This window comes from Drosophila obscura, unplaced genomic scaffold (genome assembly GCF_018151105.1).
Source record: "Drosophila obscura isolate BZ-5 IFL unplaced genomic scaffold, ASM1815110v1 contig_14, whole genome shotgun sequence".
NCBI lineage: Eukaryota > Metazoa > Arthropoda > Insecta > Diptera > Drosophilidae > Drosophila > Drosophila obscura.
In genome coordinates, this window is record NW_024542724.1 from 162579 (window position 1) to 179643 (window position 17065).

Here is a 17065-nt window from a genome sequence, read left to right on the forward strand (position 1 = left end):
CACTTAATATCATCCACAAAATAAAATAAGAACTTTGCGTTGTCAATATATAAATTGAAAACATTTCATTGGCCAGCCTTCCGCATAGATTTTAGCCTGCTGTCGGTCGACATGGTTGGAATTATAATAAGCCTCTGTCCCAAAAAAAAAAGAATAAGAAAGAAAGATATATTTCGTTTTTTTTTTTGTCTTTAGCCCAACAATGCAAGGTTGTTCAGAAAGATGTGGGCGTGCAGGCATAACTTGTAGTTAACTGTGTACAAGTTTTTGTCAAATTCGAGTATATATCATAAGTTTTGTGTGTGTTCCGCCTTTGTTACGCTCACTTGAGCATGATACTGCCCTAAAATGCAGGCAATACCAAATGTAAATACAGCCGTGTTCATATAAATAGTACAAAAAAAATATTACATTTTTATACCCGTACTCAAAAAAGGTAGGGGTATATTAGTTGTGGTAAAAGTGGTGTGTGTAACGAGAGAGGAAAATCCGACCCCAAAAGATATAATCGCAGCACAATAGCCGAGTCGTAGCCTGTCTGCCGCCGCCCTCCGCCGCCGTCCGCCGTCTGCCGTCTGTCCGTCCGATGAGCGCCTGGTCAAGCAAAAAGCTAGCGAAACCAAATTTGGTTCCAGACCTGTGACCACGCCAGTGTATCAGATTTCGCCCCGCCCACTTCCGCCCCACAATGGACGAAAATGCGGCAGGCACAAAAAAATACGATAAAACTAAACGCAGTATCGTAGAGGCCCATACACCAGATTGCCAAATTTGAACAGACGGCATAAATAGCCAGAATGAGAAATATTCAGTTGCTTCCCCCCCCCCCACCGACGACAACGATCCATTTTCCTCCGCCGCACATTCTGCCGCGTTCAGTGCCCGAGCAACCCCTAGCGGGGATAGAATCAATTGGAACATGTACAACTACATGTTAGATGTAGATATACATTGTATTTGTAGTGCAGATATCATATGTAGCAAAAAAATGTAAAATGTAAAATTTTTTTTTTAATTCTAAAATTCTAAAAAATCATGCTCAAAAATGTATACATTTATACTGACTGAGTACGGGTATAAGTAGAGTCGCGTCCCCAGAAGCGACTCACACGTTCCTTCTCGTTTTAATTTACATATATGTACATGGTACATATAAATATGTATGAATGCTTATGTAAAAGAAGAAGAGGAAAACTAAACCCATATAATATGACGCAGCTTGTATACTCTATAACACCATAGACTGAAATAAATAAATCTGGAAAGTTAAAAAAAAAGTTTATTTATTGGTTACAAGGTTATTCTAGAAACAATTCAATGATTTCAAATAGCAGTCTGATACTGATTTGAGTTGTTTCAAATGAAATAGTATTTTATCACTATTTTCCAACAGCAATATAAAATATAAAATTATAAAATTATTGAATCCTTCACAAGCGTATAAATAGATACAATAATTTAAAAAGAAAAAATTTAATTTTCCAAAAGTGTTTATCTTTTAAATAACCAGGAAAGGGTTTACTAAATTCCGAACCTAAACAGAGTCAGTTTTTGTGCTTACCATACTATAACCTTTTTGGTACCTATATTTTACTGTGTTCGTAAGCGTTGAAGATAATTTGGAACATGTTCTTTTATAGATATTCCTATCTCAGATATAGGAAAGGTTTTGATCCATCTTTGGTCCAATCTTGTCGATTTTAACTTTTTCTCCCAGAAAAAGAGAAATTGACCGACATAATTGAAAAAAAAAAATATTTCAATTTGAAAATACTTTATTTTGTTTGTTGCAAACGTACATATAACCAAAATCATAATATCCTCTTTAAGGGAATTCAAATGTAAAGTAAATTTAAGCAATTAGGATGTTATAGTTCGAACATTTCTTTTAGCACATTCTCCCTTTCACATTTTCTCTTCAATTGCAATTTCACAACTGTTGACTGGATTATGCAGTTTGATGGTTTCTTGCAACATTTATCCATTTTCTAATGTAAATGTGGCTTGTCCAACATGCGTAGGTTTAGCTGGTAGCTTTCTCTCAAAAAATATTTTGAATGACTATTGCACAAACATTCGGAGATCCCCACTCAAAGCTATCTCATGTTTCACTTTGACTATTTACAAATTGACTAAATTCATTTCATATACATATATATACCTCATATTTGTTGAACCACTAAGCCTGTAATCCCATTTCTGATCTGACTGGGAATAGCCACCATTGAAATGCAGATTGTACACAGAAATTATTTATTATGCATGGCTTATGTAATGAACAAATCGGAGACAGTCCCAAGTAAATATAGTATGCAAAAGATAAAGAGACTCTGACCAACACATGAATCTGGTTTCCTTAATTGGATATTTGTGAGTGACGCAACATTTGATGCCTTGCTAAGCTGTCAAAGAAAATGAATCTTACGCAGATCAAAAGAGCATAGGGTCAAGTAAACTCCAGATATTGCTCTGATTTTGGATCGATTTCTTCTTCCGGCACCGGATTGGAAACCTTCGAGGCAAAGCAACAGTTGCCGGACAGGTGCGTGAGTGCACTCTCAATAGGAATATCGGCAATTTATGTGTCTGCATATATTTATTATTTAATGGATATTTCACACATTTGATGCTGCTCTCTGCCGAGCTCTCGTTATCTTTTGTGCGTGGCTAATCTCCATTAAGACCAACTGCTTCGGATTTCTTATTTATTTAATGGAATGCATCGAAATTTTCGCACACGTGAAAATCCCCTCATAATATATGAAACAGTTTCACCGGCAAGCCTGTTGATACCCGTATTATTTCCGTTTTTTAATTCGTTTCTGCTTCGCAGAGGGCTTCAAGGTTGTTTTCTGAGAAGGATTAAACTGTGCATTTAATGCCGTGAATGAAACGACAGAGCACGATAAAAGGGGAAAGAACTTCAATGACTTTGGGAGAGAAATAATTCTCTTTCGACTCTTTATTGATGTAGTGAATATTCGTTCATCCCACAAATATAAATATCACAAATATTGAATGCTTTTGACCCCTAACCGGAACACCACCATAAATCAATATGCATACGGACACAAAAACAGCCCCAAAAGATTACATATTTGTATACTTTATCTGGATAAAGTGCAGAGCTCATATTTAATAACCAAAGGAGCAAAGTATAGAGTCCATTAACATCTTTTACTCTATTCAAGGAAAAATCAAGGCCAAAAATGTTTATTCATTTATAAGCTTGACCTAACCAATCTATACATCATTGACTATTTTTTTTTGTATAAATCAGATCTTGCTTAGCCTTAACGCATCTGCAGTGATTTAATGATTGCCATCGACCCAAGTAAAAGGCAGCTGTCCTCTTCCTTCCCATCAGGACGTTTCGGTTACGCCCTTATTGACTTGGGCCGAAAGGGATAATAACCCTAACCATAACCACCACACACACTGAGGCAGCTATAGGACAAGGCCAGTGATTTGAGCACTTGTGCGAGGGCCAAACGGCGTATGAGCAATGTGCTGCGATTGACCGTAAAGTTGATGTGTTGACGCCAAGTGGGCAGAGAGTATTTCCCTGACTCCATTTTTGATTTGGCTCTTTTTTCTGTTTCAGGAAGTGGGGAAAAGCCAAGAACTAATCTTACCGGTGTGAAAATTGGTAAATCGGGGAACGATAAAGGGAATGATGTGTCAACTAAGCCTACCCCAAAGGATTTAAACGGAATGCGAGAATGCGCCCGGCAGGCGAACATCTAATCCTTCACGAAATTGACGTTTGATTGCATGACACACACCCTCACTGTCACCTGCGTGTCCAGCCATGGAGAAGGGTAACTTTTCACCAGCCCGATCCGTGCTCATGCATTAAACAAGAAGAGGAGCCAGTCCGAGGGGGACACACCAACCCAGAAGCAACTAACCCACACACATGACCGCGTCAGGAGCGGCTGCCCGAACGTGACACATGGCGATGTACTTTTATGCCAGTAAGATATCCGCCATGGCCTGCGGCATGCGTTGCAAGCAAACAGTGCTGGAAAAATCGCGCGGCCAGCGGGATCGCGACAAATGTCGCCACCGTCGGCGTCGTCGCTGCCGCCACCCCAGCAGTAGCAGCAGCTCCGACAGCGACGAGTGCTGCCTGGAGAACGAGCCGGTTCCATCTCTGGAGGCGACAAATGATGGCGTTTTCTCTCTGGATGCCGGCAATCTGACAGCGGAGACAGCTTTCCTTGGCGTCGGCCCAGGGAGCTTGGGCATACGCTACAGGCGGCGACACAGCGCGGAGCAGCTCAGTGCATATGACTTGGAAATGGGGTTTCAGCAAATCGAGGTGAGTGATTACTAGGGGACTCCTAATTCCATTGTTAAATCATTTTTCATTCATTTCATTCGATGGTGTTTCAAAGTGCTTCTGCACCCTAAGAGCAACGCGAAAGCAATTGATGTTCTTTAAATCTATTTTGTTAATTTTTATAGTTTTTTGAGCATTTTATTTATCGAAAGGATGTTTTCCTCAACAACATATACATTAGGCTGGGCCAAAGTTTGATCCATATATAATAATTTTTATTTTCTTTATTCTGTTCTTTGTTAGTAAATAAAATTAATATTATATTGGCGGTTGCTACCACGAAAAGAAAATACACTTTTTTGGTTAAATATACATTACAAGCGAGAAGGAACGTGAGTCGCTTTTGGGGCGCTCTCCTTAAATCCGTACTCAGTCAGTTTATAAATTTTTGGGCTTACTAATTTTTTGAGAATATTTAAAAGAAAAAAAAAAATATGTTAGATAGTCTCTACTATATTGCGTTTTTAATTTTATCGTATCTTTAAAATTGTGCCCGCCACAGATTTACGTCCTTTGTGGTGGCGGAAGGGGGCGGGGCGAAATTTTGAAATACACTTGTAGCAGTGTGATATCACATGAGTCTGGAAACCAAATTTGGTTACCCTAACTCTTATAGTCTCTGAGATCTAGGCGCTCAACAAGACGGACAGACGGACGGACAGACAGACATGATGCTGATCAAGAATATATATACTTTATGGGGTCGGAAACGTTTCTTTCTCTTCGTTACACACATCCACTTTTACCACAAATCTAATATACCCCTTAACTCTTTTTGAGTACAGGTATACAAAATTTAAATTGGTCGGTTTTTATACCCGTACTCAAAAAGAGTTAAGGGGTACGCAATCTCAATCAGATCGGATAATAATTATAGCCAGAATGAAGAAATTAATTATCAGTTGCCTCCCCCGCTTACTTCATCAAGAGACCCGCTACTCTTTCTCTTTCTCGCTTGCACACTCTGCCTCGGTAAGTACGCGAGCGCCCTCTAGCGGAGGAGATGAAGAATCTAAATGGTACATATAGAATGTACATGTTAGATGCATAATATACATTGTAGATGTTGATAACAAGTGTAGCAAAAAATGTTATATGTACTTTTTTTTTAAATTCTAAAATCTAAAAAATCATAAGCTCAAAAATGTATATACTGACTGAGTACGGTTATAAGTAAAGTCGCGCCCCCAGAAGCGACTCACACGTTCCTTCTCGTTTTCAAATAATATTGAAACTTAGAAACTAGTTCATAATAATAATAAAAAAAAATGTTTGTTTAGTTACTGCTAAAAAATTAACGATTGGTGAAAATCTGGAAGTTCAGCTGAGGTTGATATATTTTTTTAGTTTTATTTATTTAGTTAGCTTGTTCGCAAAAACTTATGCAGGCTTTTACTGCCAATAACTTAATAATGTCGGTATTAATGCTATCAATATATATGCGATAGATTTCACCACATTATTCAATTCATTCAGCAAAACAAATTTTTTTTGTTTTTTCCAAATTTTTTTTTAATTCGGTAGCAACCTCTAAAAAAAATTTTTTAAATAAAAATAAAAACTTGAATATTACTATCAATCCCAAGATAACAAAATTAAAATTACTTAAAAAGATTCAAAGCATTTTTCCTTTGAATAGTTAAATATTTTCACAAATAAACGACAGGGAAATCTTATTTAATTATTCCCCTAAATTCACATTTTAACATTTAATTCCGACTTCTGGAAAACATCCATGTACACACATTTTGAGGACGGACCAGACACTTTATTATCCATTAATTTTCACTTTGTTTGTATGCAGCTAGCCGCAAAATCGGTTGGGCACAACCGTGTGGGTTTCGGTGACGATGTGGTTCAGTACGATGTACCCAAAAATCCGCACAAACGCAGCCAATGTGATATTAATTTTGAGGTAATTAAGCATAATGTTTTGCCAAATGGAATTTGGAACCATCATTTAATTTGCTAAGTAAATTGGTTTTATTATTATTTATTTTAGCTTATTTCCACTCGAGAAAACAAATTTTTAATCTAAGAAAAAATATATTGACTGTTTGCATACTTTTTGACAGAGCTCGTTTTTGGGTTCTGGTGGCATAATGTACATAAATGGTAGAATAGTTTCTGGGCCATTGGACTCCCTCATCGAGGCGCTCATACCCAAGAATGTCATCGACTTAGATAAGGTAAGAATCATCTCTGCTCTTACATTTTGTAACTAATTCGGATTTAAAAGAAATAAGCAAAAAAATGGAAAGTGAAAAATGAATATTTATGTGCAAAAAAAAAATATTTTACGAATACAAAAAATAGGTGGTAAAATCATGAATATGTAATGAACGATATCTGGCAAAAATCATAGATTGTTAATTGGTCAAATTCTTAAACTTAAAGCAGAGCTTAAATCTTTTATAGATCTTAAAGAATTTTCCTTGTTATTTTAAACTACTTCCTGTTAAATGTAACTATCCAAAAAATTGTGGTTACAAGCAACTCCTATATTGTAAACTGCAAATGGAGTAAAAATCAGTTCCTACTTATGCGCAAACGCTTAAAGCTCTTGAATAGCTGCCAAGTTGATTTTTCTGGCACCAGCCAAAAAACCACAAGCCAAAAGGCAGCCAACGGTCCAACAGACCCCTTTCCCGCACCCAAAACCAAAACCAACGCCAAAGCCAACCTCAAGACCCAAACGCAGACACACCCAAAGGACAAACAAAACATGGGACTGAATACAGGATACAAGGGCAATCCAACAAGGACCTAGTAGGAAAATAATTAATTCATTGCAAACAAATCCAAAGATTAGTGCTAATTTGATAGAGATGATAGTCGATGCCTTTCGGCAAAAGAAAACTTGGGTAAAGCATAGCAATAACAACAACGATTAAAGCTAATTGCCGACATCTTCCAACTATAAGATCAACATTTGGTATACCTTATGCTCAAGGGTACTTTTATTTTGTCTAGATGTTTGCAATACGACAAAAATAATTTCTGAAACTTCTTCAGCCTTCAAAAACCCTATCCGTATTTTATCTGCGTCTCAGAGACCAGAAATTACTACACTCCTACTACAGTGAGAAAAAGAAACACAGCAGAGCTTTTTTTTGGTTATCACAATGTCTATCAACTCGACTATATCGTTCCCTCATTTTTATTAAGCTGCGTGGATAAATGTTAATTGATTTTTTTTTATTTGGTTGCAGGAATTTGTATTCTCGTTTTTATTATCGTCACGCTTATTTCTGCGTCCCTATGAACTCCTGGGGAAACTATTGGACTCGGTACCTGAAAGCAAATGTTTAGAATCATTAGTAGCCCTCTTGGCCGAGTGGACAATGAAGTTCCCCTACGACTACAGGGATGAGCGCATGATGAGCCATGTCAAGCATATCGTTGCCAGGTGAGCAGAAGAAAACTACATTTCCTTCGTCATGAACTCAACAATAAAACCACTTGAACTCAATCTCCCTCATTCAGATGTTCCAATTCGCATTTGGAAGCCGATGTCTCCCAGACACTGAGTGCCTTACTAAAACGTTTGACTGATTTAGAGAGACATGAGGCCGACCTCCGTGCTTGCCAGCAGACCAACAGCACTACCGAAAAGGTAAGTGGATGCGGACCCCTGAAAGAGCAATCTGCCTAATCTTCATTTTAAATCATTGTCTTGTTTTCCACTCTTTGGACTCTTTTTTGGGTGCCTGCTCCAGATCGTTGTCGAAACAACATTCAAGTGTTCGACTGCTACGCAATACGCACAAATCGTCTGCCGGCTGGAGAAGAAATTAGCCAAGCACATTGGCGGCGAGGAATTTCTGCAGTGCAGCAGCATGATTCTGTTGGATAAACAGGTAAGTACTGGCAACAATTCCAGGCTCAAGAAGGAGCATGCAGATTTTCTGAAAAGATTGATAACTGAATCTTAATTGAGTAAACAACAAAAAAAGCAATTACTCTTTAAGAAGTCAATCCCAATGTAATCCAGAATTGAATGAAGATGTGTTGTAAATAGGTTCTTTGACATTTTGAAACCACTTTGATCGGTGAACACTCCAACTTACATGAATCTGCACTCAAACAGATGCTGTATTCCTGAACCCCAACATTTAATAGATCTCAAATCTTCAAACAATATCTTAAATGAACAGTACAAGAAAACCGCATATTATTCTGTCTTAATTAAATTATACGCGTATTCTTGAACTTAAATGTTCGCTCAATTGTAAATGTTTCCCTCTGCAAAAGTCAACATTAACCGTAAGAACAATCTGCACTTTTGCATAAATTACATGGAGAACACTCATACACACTCAAACAAACACCCAAGCACTCATATATACACTCATACTTATACTCACTTACAAGGACATGCAATTAAAATGATGACAAGCAGCTTCATTAACAATTCTCCCCCTGCAGGGCCTCGCTCCAATCCACTCCTCTGCAGTTACCACCTCATTTCAACAGAAATTTTCTTTTAACCTGGATATACCCAGTAGCTGTAGGGTTTATTGTATGGGAAAGGTGCCGGTTGTGTGCATAGTTTTGTTTTTGCCTCTTAACTTTTGACAAATTGCATATTATGCAAACGTATATATGTGAACCTATTAAAAGCTAAAGGTCATAGGTTACTGTCAATGAAGAAACTAGATTCATTAGTGATTCATCCATTTATCAAAACAAAAAAAAACAAAACAAAAAAAAAAAAAAACATTTTCCCCCATATTCTGCATAGGTGGGCAGGTCTTGGATATATGATTTCCGATCTAATTGATGGATATCTCGATATCGAAACCCTTCACTATAGCATTCTCTCTTGTTTTGCGATTTATTTAATGCAGAAGAAATGGGACCAACCATCCTCATCGGGTGGACCGCCCGGTGCACAGGATCCAAAGAAGACTTGCAACCTGGAAACGTATCTGGATTGGTCGGCACGTCTGCGTCTGTTTGTTTGCAATGAGATACTGCAGGTGAGCAAGGGTATACAGGAGGAGCCGCAGAAAATGGGTTCATAACCATGTGGGGCTCAGCACTCTGCTCCAGTCCAGTTCTGACCCAAACCAGCATGTCAGACCAGGCACGGTGCTCAAGTTAAACGTAGCGCATGAATCCTTAGACCCTGTGGATTGAATTAAAATTCCCATGCATGCTGAACATGCAGAGCACTACGTGTCCAGGACCACGTCCCCGGACTCATATGACTTTGCATGGAATATCAGGAGTCAGGCAGTGGGGTAGGCAGCCAGGCGAGATGGCTTATAATTTATGCCGCTCGTAACTGACTCATTGACAGTTTGCCAGTTGTCCATGTAGGCGACTCGTTAAAACTTCAGCCAAGTCACGTGGGTCCATCCTTTCCCGTAGGTCGTTGCTCGCCTTCACTCGCTCGAACCATCTATTGGCAACGTCTAACTAACTTCCGTAATCAAATAAATCTTTCATTTCGAATCCTGCACCTTGGGACATCTCTCTGCCTGAACCATCACCATTCCAGTGTGGTGGCATCGAGGACCGGAGTCGCACCGTTGAGCGCTGGAGTGGCGTGGCCCAGTATTGTCTGCTTGTGGGCAACTACAATAGCGCCACAGCCATTCTGGAATCTCTAGAATCACCCGCGATAGCGAGGCTGAAAATCACGGTGAGTCAAAACCCGAATCAACTGTCAAACGCTATGGTCGATAATTACCCTAATATGCTGAGTAAATTTACAGTTAAAATGAAAACACTCCTAATTTATGTCAGAAACAAATTTATAATATATGTGGCATTTATTTTGTTTCTGCAATAAAAATGCAGAAACTAATATCACTTGCAATTCATGTACAAATAAAATTAAAAAATTTAATTTACTAAATGAAATCCTTTAACTAATTCAAATTTTGAACAGCACCTCGTGTACCAAATTTACATTTCTGCACATGTTCCCCCTTTGATCAACCCATGGAAGTACAAAGCAACTACACAGCTTTCAACCCCTCTACATATTTCTTGAAATGTTTTAAACACTCTTCAAGAAATTTACTGCTTCAACATTATAAGATATTTTTTCATATAAACAAAACTAATTTACACAGAAACTAAGTCTTCGTCACTCAAAGCGCGAGTATATTAACATTATTTCCCAATTTCTTAACTTTCCAAGGTCTCAGTTCTATTTTCTATTTTTAACACAAATGAATAATAATTGGAGAACCATGAACTCAAAGACTTAAGCTAAGCTAAATGTATTGTCAAGGAATATATACATTCGTATTGTTATAGTCGTCTCAAAGAAGACATAGAAAACGGCAGAAATAAATAAAATAAATTAAATACCGATCGTAATCACTTTTATCTGTCATCCTGTCGTCGGATTGAATTTTTCTTATATGCATAACAAACTTCCATTAAAAATCGTACTCCCCTTAGCAAGGGCATAAACATAAAGATTCTCATCCACAATGCAAGCCAAAAGAGTCCTTTGCCTCAAGAAAATTTCCTTTTTCTCTTTGGTCCATCATTTTCTTTTAGTCTTTTTATGTGTGTGTTTGAATTTTAAACAAATCTTTTCGTCTCGATGCTAGACCCGATACCCAGGATTTTTTTTTCGTGTCAGCAGATTTTTATGCAGCCTAATGAATTTTGGCGGAAAGGAGCTTAAAAGATTTCGTGCCATGTTCGGGTTCTGGTCCGTCGGTTGTTAGTTAAATATTGAATTTATTATTTAATTAATAACTTGTAGCGTTAGGATAAAGCATAAAATAAAACTAAAAATTATATTAAATATTACCAAAGTAATATTCTCGTTTTCCCCCTAAATGGTATTTGTTCACACTCCAATTGAACTATATTGATTTTATTGGCAATAATCTTTTGTAAATATAAGTAAGATTTTGTCTCCCATTGTTTTAGGCTCTTTAATTAAACTTTCACATGGGAATTTTTTATTAAAGATATAAGACAAATTTAATTAGCCATTAAGTCTGGCCTCCATCTCTGTCACATTTTCTGTGCCATATTGAAATAACAACGAAAGTTTTTTGGCCTTCTCTTGTTTCCTCTTCTTGTTTAATTTCACAAAGGTTCACGTCTCGAAAAAAAAGTGCTGTACGAATAAGGCTATGGCAACACCTACATTTTTGGCACATCGCACACACCTTTTGACCGTTGCCATCTTTTCAGCACACCGCAGCATGATGCCGTTCATTCAGCGGCAAATGAAGCTAGTTTTCATTAAAAAACTTTTTAATTAGTTAATGGACTCCGCGTTTTTTTAGTTCATACTTTTCTGCGCGCCTTTTCTCTTTGTTTCCGGCACATTTTTGCCTTCCTTTTGCCATTTATAAATATGGTCGAAGAACAAATCAAGTTAAAAGTTACTTACTGCTCATATTTTTGGCATTAAATATCTTTGTCGTGTATTTTATTCATTATAAAGTTGTATATTTGGTGCGTCACATATGTTTATTACGGTATTCGGGTTGGCACTCACTATCTTATTTTTAAAGCCTTTTGTGGGGATTATATTGGTGTTACCTGGAAGATGCAAGCATGGCGAAGTCTAAAGAAATAAACTTCAATCATCAGCTGCAAGCCTTTTCATCACACATAGATGTGCTTCTGGCTTTCGCCAGACTTTCCCTTCTTTAATTTAAAATTCTCACTGTTGTTGCATTTCGTTGGTCATAAATTGTATAACGCCCTGTAACATTGCCCTGGAAATGATGGTCGCTGAAATGTGTGTAACGCGCTGCGTGAAAAAAGGGAACTCCCGCTCTTAATACGAAATGCAAGGGACTTTAATCAATTTACAGAACTATACAAAATGTTAGCTGTGGATAGTTCTGGTGCGAGGGCGTGTCTGGATGTATTGTGTTCCAGATTTGTCTGTATATGTAATTATATATTTCTATAGTGGTTGCTGGCATTTTTATGAGTGTCTATTGGGCGATGGCAAAAGTGTTGCTGACTGTAGCCACAAATAAAAGTGAGAGGTTTTCAAAGAAAAATGTAAATTAACAGCAAAAAATAAACATTTTCTTCTTAACGAGTAGGTCCTCCCTTTCGCTCACAAAAGAAAGTCTTACTTCAATGAAATCCAAATAAATATCTGAAAACTTTTAGTATGTCCCAGCATTTTGGTCACACCATTTAATGAATAAAAAACCCCCGAGTGGTATTTCCTTGATGCCCCTTATTAATATGTTATCATTGAGAGACCAAATGTCGCTCATAAAATTCGATCTAAAGCTTTTTAAGCAAATTACAAACATAAAAGTCACACAAACAGAACAAACAAAACCATAAACTTTTACAACACACAATCACACAACAGAAAACAAGAAGGAAATTAAAAAACACAAAGCAAATAAAATGTTGGGAAAGTCGGAACAGAGTGGGGTCGCGTCGTATCAAGATTACAACTACAAATGATGTTCATTTATGGATTTCGATTTGATTACAGTGGAGCAAATTGCAAGTGACGTGCCAACAATTGGATTGCATGCAGCGACATGCCGAGGGACATGGTCATTTGTGGCAGAAACAGGCAATCGTCTTAAATGAACAGGGCCAACCACAAAGTCTCAAGACTGATGAGCAGGCTAAGGAAAAGCTATCCGCATCAATACGAGGTCAAGGAGCATCAAAAGCATCTGGAGGAGGAGCTACCACATTAATGGACTTAGATGAGAGACCGTCGACAAGTACGAGTGCGAGTGGGCGACCAGTTCGCCTAACAGGCACTTCCGGGATGAATGCAATGTCGGCACCGGAAACAGGGACAGTGCCTGCGGCTGGCAACAGCAATGCGGAGCAGCCACCAACATCATCCCCTGCCACACCATTAACGGGAACGGAATTGGGCAAACCCAATGATTGGGTTGTTATTCCAGTGTTTGCGGATATTGTTAAATTGGCATTGGGCGAACGTGAGAACTGTTTGCAGTGGTAAGTTGATTGATGTAACATCATTACTTAACCTGATGTTAAACGATACATTTTCCACCGACGAGAAAAATTCAAGATCCCGTAAAATCGTAGCACATTAAATAAACCACCAAAAGCCAAAATCGAATGGAGTTAAAATCATATATTTTTACACGAAAAAATGCTAGTATGTCCAATTTAATCGATGTCTTTCATAGAGAAAATTTACCTAAAGCCACATCGGCAGAAAAAGTATCGTGTAACAGCATTTATAATACACAAAAGCCACACCAAATCCAGTTGCGAATAAATCTCTTGGCCAAGGGGTCGAATGATTAATACTTTATTGACGGATCCGCATCAGCCTCCACAAGCAATTGCATTTCACACTTAGCTTTCGTTTGGCAATACGTTTGTAAATATATATAATATACATCCGCACATTTATATTTTAATTTTTGTATGTTTTAAATTTAATTAACCGCAGAGTGGCAAGACAAATGATAATGTGCCAAGCGATGAGGATATGAATAATTTGTATGGCAACTAAATTCGTAAAAAAGGGCTTTAAATAGGTTTTCTCTTTTTAAAATAATTTATTTTTATATCATTGAATGGACGCGTTGAAGAGTGAAATCTCTGGCAATAAATACACGCAAATACATTCATATATATTTTTTATTTATTTTGGATCATTTATTTTAAAGTTTGTGATGGAATTATGGGATGCACAAACAAGTTAATAGATTTTCAAGGCTAATGGTACTCGTGTTTTTATGATATTTTTAATTGTCGCTTAGCGAATTTAAAGTTGGAGTTTCCTATTAATTATTCTGTGGGTGTGATTTATTTACTTGTTTATTATTGCGAAACTTTATTGAAAACTAAATTAAAATGCCGCGAAACCAGATAGGTTTCTGTGCAGTTTCCTATCAATTAGTTCATCATTGATGAAAATTTGTCATTTAATGCATCCCATGATAACTATATAAATGCCCACGAAAATAGCACCGTCATTCGAATCAGTCCCTTTGCGCTAAACGATACCGAGCAGAAACAAACAATAAAATATACATAGGCAACCAGGGTACAGTGGTCACAATTGACCTAATTAGGCATGCACGCACACCAGTCAACTCACTAAACGAGTCCTAGTATACGTATATGCACATACATATGTATATGTAGGTAGTAATTATAAACGCAAACAATAGTCTCGGCACTTTATACTGAAATATAATAAAATATAATCTGAGAGCATAAAAAGGGAAACGATGAAATTCCTGTCGAATAAGACATACCGACATTTTATTTTATATCATATATTTTATTTTTTTATATATATTTTATCTTATATCTTTTACATTTTATATCCAAATCCAGAAGAAAGCTTTCCAGAAATATTTAGTTAGAAAACCACATGATCCACTTCTGTCATTGTAACGTAGCATAAATTGTGTTTTACTCTAATATCCACGCTAATACAATATAACCTTTCCGCCAATAAATACCTCGCAACTACACTGAAACCGAAACTACTCTTACTCATTCATTCAGCTGTTTTCAATGTCGCATTGTGTTTCACAGTGAAATGAAGCGTAAATCGACTTTTAAATGCGCTAATTAATAGGGGCCGTCGCTGCATTAATTGCACCCCGAAACCGTACCCGGAACCCTTTCGTCAGAAATCTCTTTTCACTTTTAAACTCAATCCCCCTTGAACATTTGAGTCCTGCACCATTTTGCGTCGTAAATAAAGCCCACTGACTTTTTATCATCGAGCAAACATACTTTTCTCACTCTTTGCCACTCACTCGTTCGTTCGTTCTTTCCACCTCCTCTCCTTTTTGTGTGTGCAGCTTACAAAATGGCCACATCAATATGGCGGCCTTCGATCGAATGGCGGCCATTGTCGGCGCGTTCACGAAACACATGCAGGCAATGAAAGCGGCCCAGGCACCATCAAGCGGGGAGTACGAGCACTTTGGCCGGCATATGCAGCAAACTACAAAACTCGGCGAGACGGGTAAGTAATATTCGCAAAAGTCGAAACTTTTCTTTTTCTCCTCCTCTGCCTTTTTTGTGTGTGTGTACTTGGATTTTTAAATTTTCCTTATTTTTGCGTTTCTACCCTGGGTATTTTATCGCATTTTTCCACATTTTTCAGTGGAACTTGGTGCCGTCAAGTATTTTGATACCCTGGCAAGGAGGTAATTTTAACAGAAGTTAAAATGTCTATCCATTACATTTTAACTTCTGTTAAAATGACCTCCTGGGTTTTTGTGAGTCTTTAAGGCATACAAGAATGTTTATATTTTAGTAATAGGATTTTTAATACAGAACTGCTTTACATCTGTGATTATATGCTAAGAAAAATAGTGTACACAGTACTTGATAGGCCCCTGCTAGTTTCAATCAATTCAAAACTTGTTTTTTGATTTTGAATCAACTAAATTGAAACTTTAAAATATATTTTATTCCTAAAATATATATTAGGAGCTTATTTTTAAGTTACTTACTAGACAATTCCTTGCAGACCGAAAGAAGAAGATACTTTTGTATTTTTATACATATATTTGTGTACATTTTTCAATTTCAATTACTGTATTTTATATATTCTGGTTTTCCCTCAGTAATGTGTAGTTCCACACTCGGTACCTCTCGGCAAGACAAATTTTTTTTGTCTTTCTCTTCTCAGTTTTGTATAAAGTTTATGTGCAGTGACCCGCAGGCTGCTTTTTTAAGTGTACTGCTAGTGCTAACATTTAACCCTCTGCTCTATGTGTGTACGCTTGCCAGTTAAATTGTTGAAAGCCTGAGGGAAAAATTAAATGTATTTGCTTCCCAGTGGAACAAGTGGTAAAAGAGCGGAAATTAAAATATAAGCCAAAGAAATATGCAATCTTACGATGGAACACAGAGAACATATGATCCAATTTTAGGAGGGAAAAAAAAATCCCAAACAATACCAAGGAATCAAGTTTTATATCCAGGAAGCTCCTTTTATTTATTACAGTCCAAAATCTCACACCCATCCATTCTCATTCATCCTTCTACATCTTCTTCATTCCCCCACGAATTGGTCGCTACTTAATTCAAATTAATAACCGCAACAGAACCGCAGACAGACGCTTTATGACCAAAAATTGTTCATAAACTTGGATAAAAGTTGGCGCAAAAGTATACCCCCAGCCCCACTTCTCCGCATAGCAGTAAAATCCAGGAATCCTTGTTCTCATAACAATTAAATTCCAGGCTGCTGCGCTCCTTACCCTTTATTATTTATTGTGTGTGGACGATGATGACAAATATCAAAGCACGAGCACAGCTAGAGATTAAATTGAAAATATTGCTTTTATTTATTTTTAATTAGTAGGAATTCTCCTCTAGCAGTTTGTAATGAAAGTTTTAAAGAAAAATATAAATATATTATTCTAAAAGCTAAAAGCTGTTGTCAAATTTGTCTACAAAAGTTAATCAAAAAATGTGACATATTTGATTGCATTTAATTTGCATAACTAAACGACCAAATAAGACTAAAAAAAAAATTTTGAATAAACCAAAGCATATACAAAGAATACAACTAAGAATGTAATAATATATTCAAAAACAGCTAAAATTTATCTAAAAATTTCGCTTGAAAAACTCAAAAATTCGTATTGCTTTGAGACTGAAAACTGAACAAGATAGGAACTAAGCTGGGGATCAAACCAATTTTAACAGCTTATGGTGGAATCGTCAATGAGGGAAAGTGAGAACCTATTTCCAGCCTCAGTGACCTTAGAAATATTCTGCAGTTGT

General features: G+C 37.1%; 1 protein-coding gene across 6 annotated transcripts in view; it reads left to right on the plus strand.

The window, feature by feature from the left end:
• Positions 1 to 17065, plus strand: part of LOC111071809 (ras-GEF domain-containing family member 1B) — a 29984-nt gene that overhangs the window by 5034 nt on the left and 7885 nt on the right. For 2 of the 6 annotated variants that reach the window (XM_022363331.2, XM_041596287.1), the window contains exons 2-11: positions 3605 to 4324; positions 6150 to 6260; positions 6421 to 6534; positions 7558 to 7754; positions 7832 to 7961; positions 8065 to 8205; positions 9196 to 9327; positions 9852 to 9995; positions 12801 to 13285; positions 15124 to 15290. In XM_022363331.2, the coding sequence (XP_022219023.2) occupies positions 3956 to 4324; positions 6150 to 6260; positions 6421 to 6534; positions 7558 to 7754; positions 7832 to 7961; positions 8065 to 8205; positions 9196 to 9327; positions 9852 to 9995; positions 12801 to 13285; positions 15124 to 15290 (1990 nt within the window). In that variant the 5' untranslated portion in view covers positions 3605 to 3955. Of the gene's footprint in view, positions 1 to 3604; positions 4325 to 6149; positions 6261 to 6420; positions 6535 to 7557; positions 7755 to 7831; positions 7962 to 8064; positions 8206 to 9195; positions 9328 to 9721; positions 9996 to 12800; positions 13286 to 13361; positions 13381 to 15123; positions 15291 to 17065 lie in introns of those variants that run through there. The other 4 variants (XM_041596289.1, XM_041596290.1, XM_041596288.1 and 1 more) reach the window with 4 other exon arrangements.